General features: G+C 33.3%; 2 protein-coding genes across 2 annotated transcripts in view; one reads left to right on the top strand and one right to left on the bottom strand.

The window, feature by feature from the left end:
- Positions 1-855: 855 nt before the first annotated feature.
- On the top strand, positions 856-2,056 carry LOC106712379 (MRN complex-interacting protein). Its single transcript, XM_014504903.2, has 2 exons — positions 856-1,025; positions 1,250-2,056. Exons 1-2 carry the CDS (start codon positions 975-977, stop codon positions 1,982-1,984), a joined length of 786 nt encoding a protein of 261 aa, XP_014360389.2. The 5' UTR covers positions 856-974; the 3' UTR covers positions 1,985-2,056.
- A 747-nt stretch (positions 2,057-2,803) lies between these two features.
- The window catches only part of LOC106712424 (extracellular sulfatase SULF-1 homolog), a 67,386-nt gene continuing 54,944 nt past the window's right edge, over positions 2,804-15,245 (bottom strand). The window contains exons 4-17 of the mRNA XM_045686682.1: positions 15,049-15,200; positions 14,629-14,798; positions 9,804-9,942; positions 9,352-9,539; positions 7,268-7,432; positions 6,803-6,986; positions 6,508-6,676; positions 6,246-6,394; positions 4,706-6,156; positions 4,518-4,632; positions 4,118-4,337; positions 3,855-3,986; positions 3,597-3,672; positions 2,804-3,383 (exon numbers count right to left, since the gene is read on the bottom strand). Coding sequence (XP_045542638.1) covers positions 3,302-3,383; positions 3,597-3,672; positions 3,855-3,986; positions 4,118-4,337; positions 4,518-4,632; positions 4,706-6,156; positions 6,246-6,394; positions 6,508-6,676; positions 6,803-6,986; positions 7,268-7,432; positions 9,352-9,539; positions 9,804-9,942; positions 14,629-14,798; positions 15,049-15,200 — 3,392 coding nt within the window. The 3' untranslated portion in view covers positions 2,804-3,301. The remainder of the gene's footprint in view (positions 3,384-3,596; positions 3,673-3,854; positions 3,987-4,117; positions 4,338-4,517; positions 4,633-4,705; positions 6,157-6,245; positions 6,395-6,507; positions 6,677-6,802; positions 6,987-7,267; positions 7,433-9,351; positions 9,540-9,803; positions 9,943-14,628; positions 14,799-15,048; positions 15,201-15,245) is intronic.

The raw sequence follows: 15,245 nt of genomic DNA, 5'->3' as shown, positions 1-15,245 counted from the left end.
GTAAACAAATTAAAATTGTACAATTTTGGTCCTGTTATATTCGAAACAAGCTTTTACATATTCGTGATATATTAATACGAAAATAAAATTTGCTATTATTGAATCAAAGGATAAAAACATCATAAAGAACAAAAATATTTTTTTATTTCCGAGTAAGTTTAATGTTAATAAAAAATAATTGATCGTAAGCGGCTGATCAAAATTATTCTGTCCTACGAAAATCTACATAGATATAAGAATGAATTGTGAGACTGGTATTACATATTCAATATTGTTGAATATGTAATTTAATTTAGGTATATTTATGTTATACATTTTATTATTTTTCGTATGTATGTTTATAAATCTAAGAACGCCCATTTACAATAGTCAGATGTTTTATTTAATTTTAATAGTTAATTGTTCCGCGTAATAAATATTATATGTGTAATATATTATCTGTGTATCAAGAGACGCTGGAAAAAAATAAATAAAAAGATAACGATTTATCATGATTTTTCAATTTATCACAAATTTATTATTTCATTGAGTTTGTTTCTTCGTGAGAGATCTTTGTTTCTTCAGGCTTTCTGTTATTCATATTTTTAGACCAATGTTTACTGTTTTTGGGCTTGTTAACTACAACTGGACCCCATTACATGTAAATTATTTTATTTCGAACGATCATTTAAATTCACAAAAGCTTCGTTTAAAATCTTTCTGAATCTCTATATCTTCTTATGTTAAAAATATGTAAAAGGAAAATATACAGTCATACAGATGAATTAAGATTCTACTCCATTTTGAAGTTGTAAAATAAATAATTTGTACAACACTAGTGTAATTGTCAAGTTCAAATAATAGTCTAATCTAATGTCATTTGTCAAACAAGTAAACAATATTTGTACTTTTGAATATTTAAGTAATTTATCGTCCCGCACTTATTAAATTGTGATGAAAAGGAAGGAAAAGCACTATCAATTCTAGAGTTAAAGATGCCACAATTATTTCAAGTATTAAGATGTTATAAATGTTTAGTTTTTCAAGTGAGTTCACATTCCAAACTGTAACATTTTAACTAGTTTGCTTTATTTAAATAACTTAATTCAATAAAGTAACATTAATTTATTATTTTGGAAGACGAGTCGAGGCCAGTATTAAATGACATTAAATCAAAAAAAGATAAACGGGTTCAGTCATAGAAATGCATCATTCTTCATGCTAGAATGTTGATAAAAAGTGTATTTTTTTAGTCTACCGAATGTTTCAGATACACCAAACAAAGAAGTCAAATAAATGGCAATGCAAAATGTGTGGTGAGAAACAATCAATTAAACGTCACTATGGAATTGGTAACGGAAAAGAATGTAGACTCCATGTACAGAAATTAAACGGTTTAAGAGGAGAAATAGAAGATGAAAAATTAAATAGTCTACATTCAAATGATGATTACTCAAATTCTGAAGAAGAGAATGTCGAAAGTAACTTATTTCAAAATGAATTAAAGACTGAAAGTAAATGGTCTACATACATAGAAAAAGAGGAAGAACATCAGGTAAATGAACCCATGTATCTAGATAACGATGAGCTTTGCTTAGATATTCCTAGTAAAGAAATGAAATCCGTTAAGAGGAAAAAAGTTATTCCTGCAAATAAAGAAAATTTTAAAAAAAGTTTTAAAGCTCCTTACAAAAATGAATCTGAAGAAACACCAATGGCCTTTGCCCAAAAGTTAATTGAACCTATAAAAAATGCTGTAGATAATAAATCAAATATGACAGCTGTAAACAAGTTAAGTAATCCACACAAAGCAGTATCTAGTTTTATACAGCAAAATTTTGAGAAAAATAAAATTCAAATAAATTCCAAATGGGCACAGTTTGTTGAAAAGGAAAATGATTTTGAAGAAAATGAATGTCCACCTCAAAACAGTTCTTTAACAGATACAACTAAACTTTTTCAATTGTGTGATGATACTGATCTTGATGATGTGCTAAATATTTAGCTGTGTAATTGAACATTAGGCATTAAAAATATTAAGAAATAAAGAAATTAAATATCTAACAAATATATCCATGAGACTTCCTATATATTTTTTTTATTTAAAAGACAAATATGCATAATTATTTTTGTTAAAACCAATAAATAATAACCAACAGATAAGTTGCAACAATAAGGAATAAAACTCGGGGTGGGGGGAGAAAAAAATCCACACAAGACAAAATGCTGTGCATTATGTTTTTTGGCCTACATTTGGTGAGATTGCAATACACTTTCCTGTCCATGTGGTTCATTTGTTTAATTTTTTCCTTACAATTAATTCCTGCTGTAGCTGTTTTTTTTTTACAAATGGCAAACAAGCAAGCTTAAGTGGCCGCTGCCCATAGACATCTGAAATTGCAAATGTGTTGTCTACCTTTAATCAATGGTGGAGGGGACACACTGAAAGAGAATTTTATCCTTTCCTATGAGTCCTGTCCTCTGTCAAATCAACTGCCATCCATTCCTTACAAGGGAAGGGAAAGAGGACTAAAATTAGGCCACCAATACCTGTTCAGTTCTACCTGATCCATGTGTCATACCTTTTGTGCACATTTGTACTATTTAATATTTTCCTTAATATTAATAAAACTCGGGTAATTATCACAATGGCAACAGTTTAATATCACTTCTTTATTTCTAATAGACAAAGATAGGTACAGACAGATATTTTATTTTCATTACAATTTTTTAATACATTTTTCTGTTATTAATTTTACCACACTTTATTTGCATCAAAACTTTGATACATTTCCGTTTAAATAAAAATATAATAAATCGGAAACTTATAAAGTATTACTTCGGTATATTTTTACTATAAACATTTAGCAAATCTTTGTGGTTTGTACAGTTCCATATTACTTAAGCATTTAGATAATACTTCAGGCAGTGATTTAACTTCTTACATTTATATAAATCTAAAATTATAGGCCTCTAAATGGTACCCATTTAATAATAACAGTATCTACTTTCAATACAATAAAGTTAGGCACGGGAGAATAAGTAACTATAAAAGTTTAGAGCCTAGTTCTCTATGGAAAAGTCAATACGAACGCTGAAGAATAATTGAAAAACTATTAGAACAGGAAGCCCTACTAGATTCGATGTAAAGTTTTTATAACCTCTACTAAATATTTGTCGTTTTTTTTAAAACATTTTGATGTTTTCACATCAAATACGACAGTGTATAGTTAATAATTAAATTACGATACCGGCTACAGGGTTCGAAACCCTCAGATAATGTAAAATCAATGTGACAATCACATAATTCACTATAAACAGACTAGAACATCATCATATGACGGCGACGATGCAGCTCTCTCGCTCTTGCATATCGACGACCATACCCGCTCCATCGCCAGGCCCTGGTAACATACACATTGGTAAAAATAATTAATTAAAAAAAAATTAAAAACAAAAGTGTTTTCGACTTAAATAAGTAGATAAATATCTCGAAAGACTCAAATTACCTTTTTCGTTACATTAATGTATTTAACCAGTTAACCAAATATTTAGAAGATACAAACAGAATTTCAAAGTAAATTATCAAATATATTGTGAGTGAGTGAAAATTTTACCTTTCATTATATCCTACAGGTTCACCCCTATAGAGATGTTGATCATCGAATCGTCTGTTTATTTCTTCGCTACTTCCTAAAATAAATAATATTTCTATTATATATAAGAAATACGTGTTCGTAGGCACTACATTATACTTAATAGATGTTAGTTGTTTTTCATGATAGCATTATTAATGTTGTAACGGACATGTTAAAGTTACAATTTCAAAACTTCCGTTCTTAGCTACGTGTAATAACAGTATAATAAATGATTACCTAAAGGGTTTGAGTGGGAAAATCTTCTACAAGACGGTCCCCTACAAGTGAGAAGCTGCTGCAACTGATTGTGGAAATAATCCTTTTCAGATTGTGTCAGATATTTCACTCTATTCTGAGTCTCGAAAGGATCTGGAATAAAGAAAAAAAAATTAAATCTTTAATGTTTATAATCATCATATCAAGAATATTGACTCATGTTTTGTGTTTGAAGATTCTCTTACTCCTTTGCCTTAGTATTAACGTAAAATAAATAAACTTACCAATACGTAAGTTGTAGTAAGTAACAAGTCCAGTAACAAATTCGCAGTAGAGAAGATTGTGCGTGGCGTTAATGGTTCTCACGCAGTTATATGTATTGTTTGAAGAGCTCATGCAGAAACAGAACGGTCCCGAGGTCCAAAGCGGTGCAGTCCTCCAATGATCGTTGTCGTGTCTGAAGCAATTCATTCGTTCCGATTCACAGAGCCTCTCCAGTTCCGCCTACAAGTAGTAATAGTGAAACAATCATAAAATAATTAATCACACAAAATTTTGAATTGCATCAGATTAATGCTATAGTATTTTTAAAGCCAAAAAAATGGGACTACAAAATGTAATTGGAAAAGTTTTAACTTAAAGTTGTTAAATTATTTATCTTTACTTGTGACGGGTGGAAATTACCTTCTTCTTAGCTTTCCTTAGTTTCTTACGCAATCTCTGTTCTTTTAACTTCCTTCGTTCCTCTCGTGCTTTTTGAGCTGCTTCCAGATAAGCGTGTCCCGGACCTTTTGGTTTCCTAAATAATATTTTACTTTAATTAAACATTTCCCTAAATATATAGTGAATAGATTGTGATCAAGTAAACATACCGATTCTCTTCACAGTAACAAACATGTTTATCTTCGTTTTCAATAAACAAGGGATGGAGTCTTCTTTGGAATATGTCTGTTGGTTTACTAAAAACGCCCAAATCAGATCCAGCTTGGTTAGGATTCCTTTGCTCGTATTCGGAAGCATCGAATCTCGTCGGTCCTAAACTGGGAGACGAGGTTGCATCATATTTTACTGTAGGTTTGCTTGTAGACGTCGATGGAATAGTTGACATACTGTCAAAACTAAAGAGATTCGTGAATTTTGGGGTTGTTGAAATTTTATCGAGAGTATCATATATATGTGAAGAATCTGGAGTACGGACAGATGAACCAACGTCTATAATATATTCATCTATTTTTTGTTTAGCTGTAGAAGTAAATATTGGTTTAAAATATTCAGTTGTAGTTACTTCGTCTAATATTGTAGGAAGACTATGTAAAGTTGCTTGATCGTCTACTCTATTTTGGTCAAAGTAATTATTTTCTATGATAATTGTTGTGATCTGAGGTTTCGGTAATTCTGTATTATTTGCTTCTGCTCCGTCATCTGACATATTTAATTCATACCGTAAGGTCGTCGCTTCCGTACTGGTTGGTTCATTCTTCTGTTGAGAACTGAATATATTTTGTTTTGTTACAGCATTAACAGTTGACACTATATAGTCATTAGATTGCTTAATTTTTTTGTCTAGTGTGTTATTTCTATGTTTAAATTTCATTCTATGGAGTTTCGTTTTCCTTAATTGATCTTTAGATGTTGTTTCATGCGTAGTGTTTCTACTACGCAAATGATGATTTTGATTAGCATAAGGTGTAACAACTGTTTGCAAGTCAATCATTGGTTTGCTCGTTTTTAAATGTCTTTTTATCTCTTTTAAGTCCTCAAGCTTTGTCCGCAGTTGTCTTATTTGATCTTCAAGGCTAAGCCTGTTCGTATGCCAAGCTTTTAAGTCATTATATATTATTTGTGAGCAATTCACAGTTCCGTCTTTTTCTATTTTACATTCTAAAGATGTTTCATTAGGCTCTAAGACATCGTTCTTTTGTTTATGCTTATTATGATTTAAATGTTGAGCTTTTCGTTTAATTCTCTTATGATCTACATTTTCTTTGGTATGTTCATAAGCTTTAATATAGGCCTCCGTTTGCTTGATTAGTTCATCTACTTTGTCCTTAATGCTTTTATTTTCTACTTCATTAAATGGCTCATTCAGAAACCTCAAATGCCCAATACTGGGATTTTCCTCTAAAATACTTTCAACAGTGTTTGGTTCAAAGACATCATTATCAATTGATCTACGATTGCGCGTTGCATTTTCTTTTTGATTGTCACTCGGTCTTCGTAAGATTGTTCCATCTGTTTCGAGTCTAGTATAAACGAGACCACTTGGAGTAAAACATGCGCATTTCTTTGTGCTCATTTTCGGCTGAGGAGTGTTTATTTCGGACTGGAACATATGATAAGATATATAAGATAACGAAAACATAAAGAGATATTAAAAAATAAACATTATATTGATATGCGTAAAGGACTTACCTCGTATTTACACTTATGCCTTCGCCAGCGTCCATTAACAAGGACACATTTCCACTTACGACCCTCTGAACAAGGCGCGCGAAGCTCGGCTTTGGAACATTCTGCTGCGAGTCGCGCTGCCTTGCCACTCGCTATGCTTGCAGCCGATTCTGTAGTATGAATAAAATTTGGTAACGATAATTTTTGATGTCGCTAAACAATCCAAAAGAATATATTACTAGGTTAGTAGCATGGAAGGCTTCGCAATATAATTGTAACTTACGTTCATAAAGTTTTGATCCTGGTGTCAGAAAATCAAGCTGATTGGAAGCGGTACCTTCTTCTGCGTCGAGTGCTTTCTCCAGATTTGCTTCTAGTATTGGATTGTGACTCTCATTGGTAAGTAATGGTTCTGATAATTTTTTGGTCGCATCACTTGAATCTGTACTCTCCTGAAAAATAACGTTTTCTAAATTAATTATTTTATGTTACAAAGGACAAACCCTTAATAGACCATTGTATATAATACCTATGTGTCCGTCAAAAAAATATTTCAAACAGCAAAAAGTAAAACTTACATTGTCGTCATCATCATCGTCGAGTTCCAAAAAGTCGTCATCATCAGACTCATCATCAAAGTCCCCGCTCTCGGAGGAGACCTCCAACGCTCGAGGTGTAGTTACCTTCTCGTTCAACTCCCGGCTGTACCAGTGAGCGCGTCTCTCCTCCGACAAGTGAGCTTGAGTCTCACGGCGACCCGAACTAAGATAATTGGTAACTATTACTAAGCTGTACAACTGATGATTTCATTTAGTTCAAATTGTCAATCATTCATTGGTGCGTTCCATGTGAAAGCGCGATGAATCGCTTAGTCGCTGTTAACGACTTAGTGGCCTTTATTGTGCTGAATACGACATAATACCGCCCTTTCCCAGTCTAGTTCAGTTCCAAGTATCAAAAATATGTCAGCCAGTCCAATAACTTACATTTATGATAAATCTACTCTAAGCGATTATTTGAGTAACCATGAAAAGTGGAGTGACCTTTCGACAAGGAACGTGTCTGGCCAGTGCGCGGCGGCCTGGCGTCTACGACGCGGCTGTAGCAGCGGCAGCAGCGAGCGGCCGTCCATGTGCGGCGGCGGTGTCACACCCCCCATGTCCAGGAACGTTGGCGCCAAGTCGATGTTTAAAATTATATCGTCCACACTACAAGAAATTGGAAACATGAATGGTGTGTGAGGGAGAAATATATTTGGCATTATAGTATACTCGTATATCGCTAAAAGTTCGTAATAAACGCACGAAAGTGATAGTAGACTAGGTTGAATCTACTCGAATAATAATATTTATGACATCGTCTTACTTTATCTAGGTCTAAATCTAGCTTATTAGATAAACTTATTTTTATTTCACATTTTACAAGCTGAGAGAACATAAAAATAAAACTAATATCGAGCGAATGCGAGAAGCGGAATGTTATTTTAATAACTAGCTGTGTTTATGAAAGTTCCGAGCTAGTGTAACGTTTCTCCGGTAACGTATTTTTAACAGAGTAATGTTACAACTGTGTCTACATATCTCAAAAAAACTATGCGTTTGATGAGTATCACAATAAAAAACTGATTATAATCACTAATTGAAATGCTATTTAATACTTTATTTATTTTTATATAATATAAAGTTGATAACAAATCACCAGAGCTGGGCATTAACTCGTTAATCCGTTAATCGTTAATTAACGAAGTTAACATTTTGCTTAACGGATTAACTTTTAAGTTAACTTCAAAAAGTGTTAACGCTTTTGTTAACTTCCGTTAAACTCAACTTCCGTTAATAAAAGTCCGTTAATCGTTAAATTAGAAACTTGGAGACGTGCTGTCATTTTGTTAAAATTACGCGCCACGCCACACTCGTAAGTTCAACTACGAGTTCAACACGCAGACGTTGGGTGACTGTCGGCGACTCGAATGGTGAACGAACGAGTTGATAATTGATGTATGTGAAGTTCGCGTGCAAGTGTGATGCATCAGAGCGTCCGGGAAAGACGTGACCAACAGGACAAAATAAAAAGAAGGTTCGAAATAGTATATTTCATTACGAGTATATAAAAGCAAGAGTATGTAATAGCCCACATTCTGAACGCTCTTCGTCCCTGCAATACGCCACTTTTGAGCAACTGTTTTAAAACACTTTTTTACTCATGCTTTTTCTTTAGCTTTTTCAAACTCGTGCGTTCTCTTTCACAACTGTCAAAATAATGTATTTTAAAAAGAAAAAACCAACCACGAAGTTTTTACAAAAAAAATAATTGAAGTTTTTATGATTCATGCAAATATTTCTAAAAAGAAGCTCCTAATTTGTTACAATATCAGATTTAATAAATAATTTGATTCAATCAATTAGGTTAGGTTCCATTTTATTTCATCTCATTAAATTTCATTTTCATTTCATATCAATAAAAACAATCTACTAAAGACTTGGCTGTTTGGGCATAGTTCCCTTTGCCTACCCAGAATGAGTGAAGAAAACAAAAAAAATCTCTGTTTATATTCTTTTACGGTTGGCGCCATTTTTCAAACATTTTAGTTAGTTGAGTTTATTGTGTTTTTATTATTCTATTAAATTGCTTCATTTTTTCGCAACTGTATTAAAAATAGTTGTTTAGTACACGTGCGGAACTGTCAGTACAACTTGTTCCAACTGTCAACTGTCGGACCTCTTTGCAATGACAGGCTTTCCGCACTCGTAATGAAATATACTATAATGCATTCATACTTGTCTCTAATACTAATGTGTACATTCTATAAATGTAGAGTCAAATTACTTTTTTAAACAAGTGACGCCACAATAAGTGTGAAATTAGTATGTATAATTTTGGTATGGTTAACTGTTAACGATTAACTTTAACTTGCGTTAAATTTTCGAGAATTTAACGCTTTAACGATTAACGAAGTTAATTTTTTAATTAACGATTAACGAAGTTAACTTTTCGATTAACTGTGCCCACCTGTGCAAATCACTATGAATATCATGAAATGGGTATCTACATTATATTTTAAATAAGGAATTAATAACCAAAACAAGTGAGTCAAGATGTATATAAATAGTTAAATAAGTATACTTACACAGTGCCGGGCTCCACACCAGGTCCTCGTACCAGGAAGGGCACACGGATATCGAACTCGAAGGGAAAGCTCTTGCCTTTAACAAGACCGAATTGACCGAGATGATAGCCGTGGTCAGATGTGTACACCAAATATGTATTGTCCAGTTCACCCAACGCCTTCAACTCTTGATATACTCTCTCGACCGCCTAAAAATATAACTTGTTAATAAATAATTGTGAATAAAATTAGATAAAAACATTTTTAATCTTGGTTAAACATTTCACAAGTTAAGTCAATATTTACTAATGTTTCTTCTTGACATTAAATTCAAGTTTCATTAGGTTAACGATTTTGACAATTCCTAACCATAATTTTTCACGGCCCAAACACTTGTAATTTCTAATTTAACCTACACAACTTAATGTCTCCGTGTGCGGCAGATAATGGTGCAAGTATATATCTTAAATTACCATATCTACGCTCTGAAGAGTCTGCAACCTCTTTGTCATCAGAAGGTCGGTGAACTGTCGATGTATGGGCTTCATCTTTTCTGTGACTCGCAGGATCCATTGCTTGTCCGGATTCGGTGCCATATCATACGTGGGTGTGCTGTAAGAAAATATAAAACAATTAGAATTATATTTTTAAAATAGTTTTGTTTGTGTCTCTCTTACTTAGGATCGGCATACCTAATACAGTAATTATTATGACAAAAAGCACATAAACAGAACTATAAATAATTTGCCTTAAAAATCTATTCCATATGTATAAGTTTAAATACGTAAAAAAACTCTTATCTAAATACGAAATAATTTTTATTTTGTTATCCTAAAAAACTTTCACAAGAGCGTTTATTGCATAGTCGTTTTAAATAACATATTTAAATATACGCATACTATGTTTTTTATATCGCATTACTCGTTTGTCGGCGCAGGACCTCCGGGACAGGTTTCGACCACACAGCGCGGGTTGAATATTTAACGTCCGGTCCAGCGTTCGATGCCAGTCGGCGCCGCTCCGCTGCAAGTCTCAACGAATAAATACATGCAAAATGTTCAAATATAAATATATTTTAAAGACTGAATCGAATAAGATTTAAGCAATGTGGTTTTTTGTGTGGTTTAAAATCTCCATCCATTATTTTGGGATCACCCACAGCTTATAGTAAAAAAATACTAATGAATGGCATATATAAACTCACAAGAATATGTAAAAATTGACGGCTCGTTGTTGCTCGAAATATCGATGGAAGATAAAGAAATGTTCGTTAACAGCAAATGATTTCATTTGTAAAAACGAATTTCGGAAAGTCATTACAACAAACTGGATATCGAATCCCAATCAACAGATTACAAGGCGAACGTGATTTTGACAAGCGTTGTATTAATCGCTTGGAAAGTTGCAACCTTCAAAGGTCGTCGCAAACGAGTCGAGTGAGATGCTCCGCCGGGTTCCCGACATGCCGCCACTAACAAACGCCGCAGGAAAAAGTTAACATTTGCCCAAATGTATATCAATCGACCAACATAATACAGACCTAAAACAGTTACTTTCTTCTGTTATATTGTTCAGATTGCTTATTAGTAATGTTGATTGTATTTATTTTATCTAAATGACAATTATTTGTTTCTTTTTCTTTTACCATCATCATGACTTGAGAATTTTTTGCTAAGAAATGTGTTCTTTTTGCGGAGTCGACCCTATGACTTTATGGTCTGATGTACGTAGGTTATCGGTTCTTCAATCGAAGCACTTAAACGTCGATCCAATTATATATCGATTAAAGAAAACATGATCGAATAAGGCAAACGCAAAGGCGCCGCGTCAACATAGATTCGATCATTAACGCATGTCCAACTCAACGTCTGGTTCATTTGCATCGGCGGAGCTTTTATCCTTCGGCAATTAAGCGGCTCTGTCCGGTTCCACGATTTATGCAGCTCCTCAAGTTGTCGGTAATGCTTGTGGATATACTAGTGACTTGACCAGAATTCTTACATGTAGAAAATATTTTATGGCGTATTTCTTAAATCTCCTTTAATCATTATCATTATATTTGAGAAAATTTAAGCCTCTTCGTTCAGTAGGTATTAAAATCAAGTATGTACAGAGGGCTTGGAGATACCGTTTTCATGTTATGCGCTTATTTGTATAACAACAACCGAGCTCCGTATATGACAAGACAATTCATTTTTTTGCGTTATCTACATTTTATTTTGGCGTTGCTTTTAAGAGCCGCCGCCTTTACATCGGTAAACAGCCTTTTAGGTTGGCTAATGATTATGTAGGTTGTAATTTAAAGTGCTAATTTTATACTAATTGTATTGCAGTGGAGAACACATATGATATACCAAAGACACAGTAAACCAGACAGTTTTTGCACCTGTATTACAAGACTGAGAATTGTCTTAGAAATCAATCTTTAGATCGTTTTCTTGTGAAGCAAATTTTAAACACAAGAAGTCGGTTAAAAGGAATAACTTTAAGATAACCATTATAAAAAACCGCATAAATTTCTATTCGCAATAGGAAAGCTATATTTAGCTGTTTAGTGGAATGATGTAATTATTTAAGCATTCAAAGATAAACCGCATTCGATACTTGATTAAACAAAAACCCGTAGATATTTAATTCTAATCAACATATTTGCTTTTTTATATGCAACATTCCATGTTATGTATCTATTTGATGTTTTTAATAGACACTTCATAAAGATTATCATTTATTTGACAAGTCCATATAAAAATATTGCAAATCAGAAATTATCGTAGTAACTATTAACGTAAATAATAATTCTAAATTCTTCAATTCAATTATTCTTTGGTTAATATGACAAATTCTCTTACTTCATTAATGATAAAAGAATAACATGGTTATTTTTTTATACTAAAACTAGCTGTCGCCCGCGACTCCGTGCCCGCGGATTAAAAGAAAACTTAATTAGTAGCCTATGTGTTCTTCCAGACTATTTTCTACATCTGTGCCAAATTTTATCAATATCCATTTAGCCGTTCCGGAGATACCTTTGCCATCAGAAATCTACTATATAGGCTATATTTTTGACTAGAAATAGTCTTTTATATCCGTGAGGATAAAGTCGCGGGCAAAAGCTGGTTACAAATATAATTAAAATCACTACTTCATTATTTGTAATGGAAACATAGGATGATGGCTTGTGATTGTGTATAATTTTGGACTTTTCGTACAAAAAAAAAATATCGTGTTATACAATATATATGTAACGAGAGTCGCTTTTCAACTGTATTAAATCCCTCTAAATATTCCAACAAAAACTCTAATTGCTGCGGCATTTTTGCGAGTGGTCGGCCATCTTACTTCTCTTTAAATATTTAAGGAGTTGTCCGGGTTTTCGGAGACCGTCAACACACGGGTAAAAACTGACCAATCACTTTGCTAAAAACATGTTTTTGTAATAAAGTACGGGAAAGTGCTCGCAGAAAAACTATACTAACAATAATAAAAATAGTAATTGTTATAACTAACGAAGTTATTATTTATTCTATTATAAATATTCTTGCTACTTGTACGGAACCATTTTACTTGAGTTACCTTTGAAACGACCTTGTTTTTTTCGTTTCGCTACACCGAAAACTCATGTACGCTTACAGTCAACGTTGCCCTGAATTATTTTACCTCAATACCGGCGACCGAGGTTGATTTATGATTCATAAGAATGTTTAGACTCAACCATTCAGTGCTGCTTTAATGGCTATTGTTACTGTTATAGTTACCAGTTATTTTAGAAAATTAATTTCAACTGAATTTGACTGAACTGCGTAATTCTCAGTGAGCAAGTCGTCGAGTAACTAAGACCTTATCAAGAAAAATAATCGATGAAAGCTTTTATGAATTAAATTAAATAATAACAAAGAAAAGAAAGTCAATAGTTTTTATAGAAACAGTTAGTCAAACTTCTAAACCTTTTTAACGGATTTATAACGGATTACATTTTGTAATTTGGTACGAAAAGAAGTACAGAATTTAGAAGCTTTATGTAATCTAGGATATAGAAATTGATCTTAAAGAGTTATATATATAATATAACGATCCCTTATTATATATATAAATATAGTATATGTTTAATCATATTCATAGTGTTCGTGCAGTTCCAAACCGAATTATGGCTGACAGCGTCTGTCGGAGACACCAGTGCGCTTTTACTGTGACATTAGCATAACACGGGATTGCTTCGTGAACGTTCTCGTATTCCTCAAATTGTGAAATTTAATATTCTATTACGTCTACAATAGATGCGCTCCGGAGTGCATTCTGCAATATCAAGCCACAGATGCGAAAAGTACCCAGCTGTCATACATCTTGGTACTTGTAATCGTTGAATTTAGTTTAATGTTTAAAGTTGGCTACACACTCTTAATTTTAACAGCTCAGCTTTAACTGAAGAGTCCGACTGTTCAGTTAAAACTATTATAAGTGAAACGATTTGACTGTTTTTTTTCTTAGATTGCATTAAATACGCGACAAAAGTACTGAACTGATTTGAAAATTCTAGTCATTATTGGGAAGCTACACTTTCCCGAGATGACATAGGTAGGACAATTACATTTATCGGTAGTTTTTTTTTAATTCCGCGCGTAAGAAGTCGCGGGCAACTGCTAGGTCAACTTCAGTTTGTTCGTACACCCCGGCCAATACTCCGAGGACCCCAGCGAATCTACATGCATGATCAGGAATCACAGGACTCTTTCCCAATAGCTTTTTAAATTCCAAATTTAAACGAAATTTTGTTGACATAAACTTCAAGATAAAGTTAACTGAAAGTTTAGTATATTAATCTAGAATTGCTAATTTTAAAGCTTAGAACGGAATGTATATTGTGCAATGTTTAATCAATTTCGTGCACATTTTCTTGCTGGACGCGTGAGCAAAAACTAAATAAGATCTTTTTGAGATAATCTTTGCCTCTTACGGTATATAATTAAATGAACCGTTTTAAATTAGGTACCATATCACATATTCATTTATCATTTGGTATTCATTGTTTATTTTTAATGAAAATAAAAATGTGACCTACGAATTTATAGATTGGTCACATTTATGGAAATATTAGCTTTTGCACGCGACTTCATCCGCGTGAAAGTAAAAAAAGTTACGAAAACTAAAAGAAAGGTTATGTGTTCTTTCAGATAGTGTTTAACATCTATACAAAATTTATTCAAGATTCTTATAGTTCTGGAGAGAAGAAAGATGACATAACATATTAAGAAGGATTAAGGATTAAGGAAGATAGGGATAAGGAGAGGTTTAAATACTTACTGATGGGTTGTCACATTGAAGAAGAGATGCGAGTACTGCGGCGCGGAGTCCTCGGGGCCGTGGGGCGCAGGGAACGACATAACCAGCAACACCGGCTTGCGAGAGAATCGGCGCTTTGACGCCCGCAGGAACGCTATCGAGTCATTTGCTATCAGATCCGGATAGTAATCCTGCAACAAATACCTACAGTTTTAAATAAAATTCATTGTACGAGACAAAACTATACTACAGTAGGTATCTATTTAAAGGATGTTCAATCTCGTAGAATTGATCACCCTCGCCATTTCTGTCAATAAAAAAGAATGTAGTTTTGCGAGGACAACATTTTTCTCCACACCTAAAGCTATCGTTAAAAGTCATATTGAAGAAATATAACTAAAACTATCTGAACAGACGTATATATTTTAAACAATGACATACCCTGTGATAATCGTCTCCATGTTTGATCTTCTTTCCGTTCATGTTGACGCTGTAGTTATAATACTTGGAGTTCATGATGAGGCCGCCCCACTCGCGCCATCCGGGCGGGATGTACGACCCGTTGTACTTGTTCAAGTACTTCCCGAAGTAGCCTGGATAAAGGGAAAAATACATATAATATATAGAAATTAACACCA

The sequence above is a fragment of the Papilio machaon genome, chromosome 3 (assembly GCF_912999745.1).
Source record: "Papilio machaon chromosome 3, ilPapMach1.1, whole genome shotgun sequence".
Classification (NCBI taxonomy): Eukaryota; Metazoa; Arthropoda; class Insecta; order Lepidoptera; family Papilionidae; genus Papilio; species Papilio machaon.
This window is presented reverse-complemented; position numbering and strand designations above follow the sequence as displayed.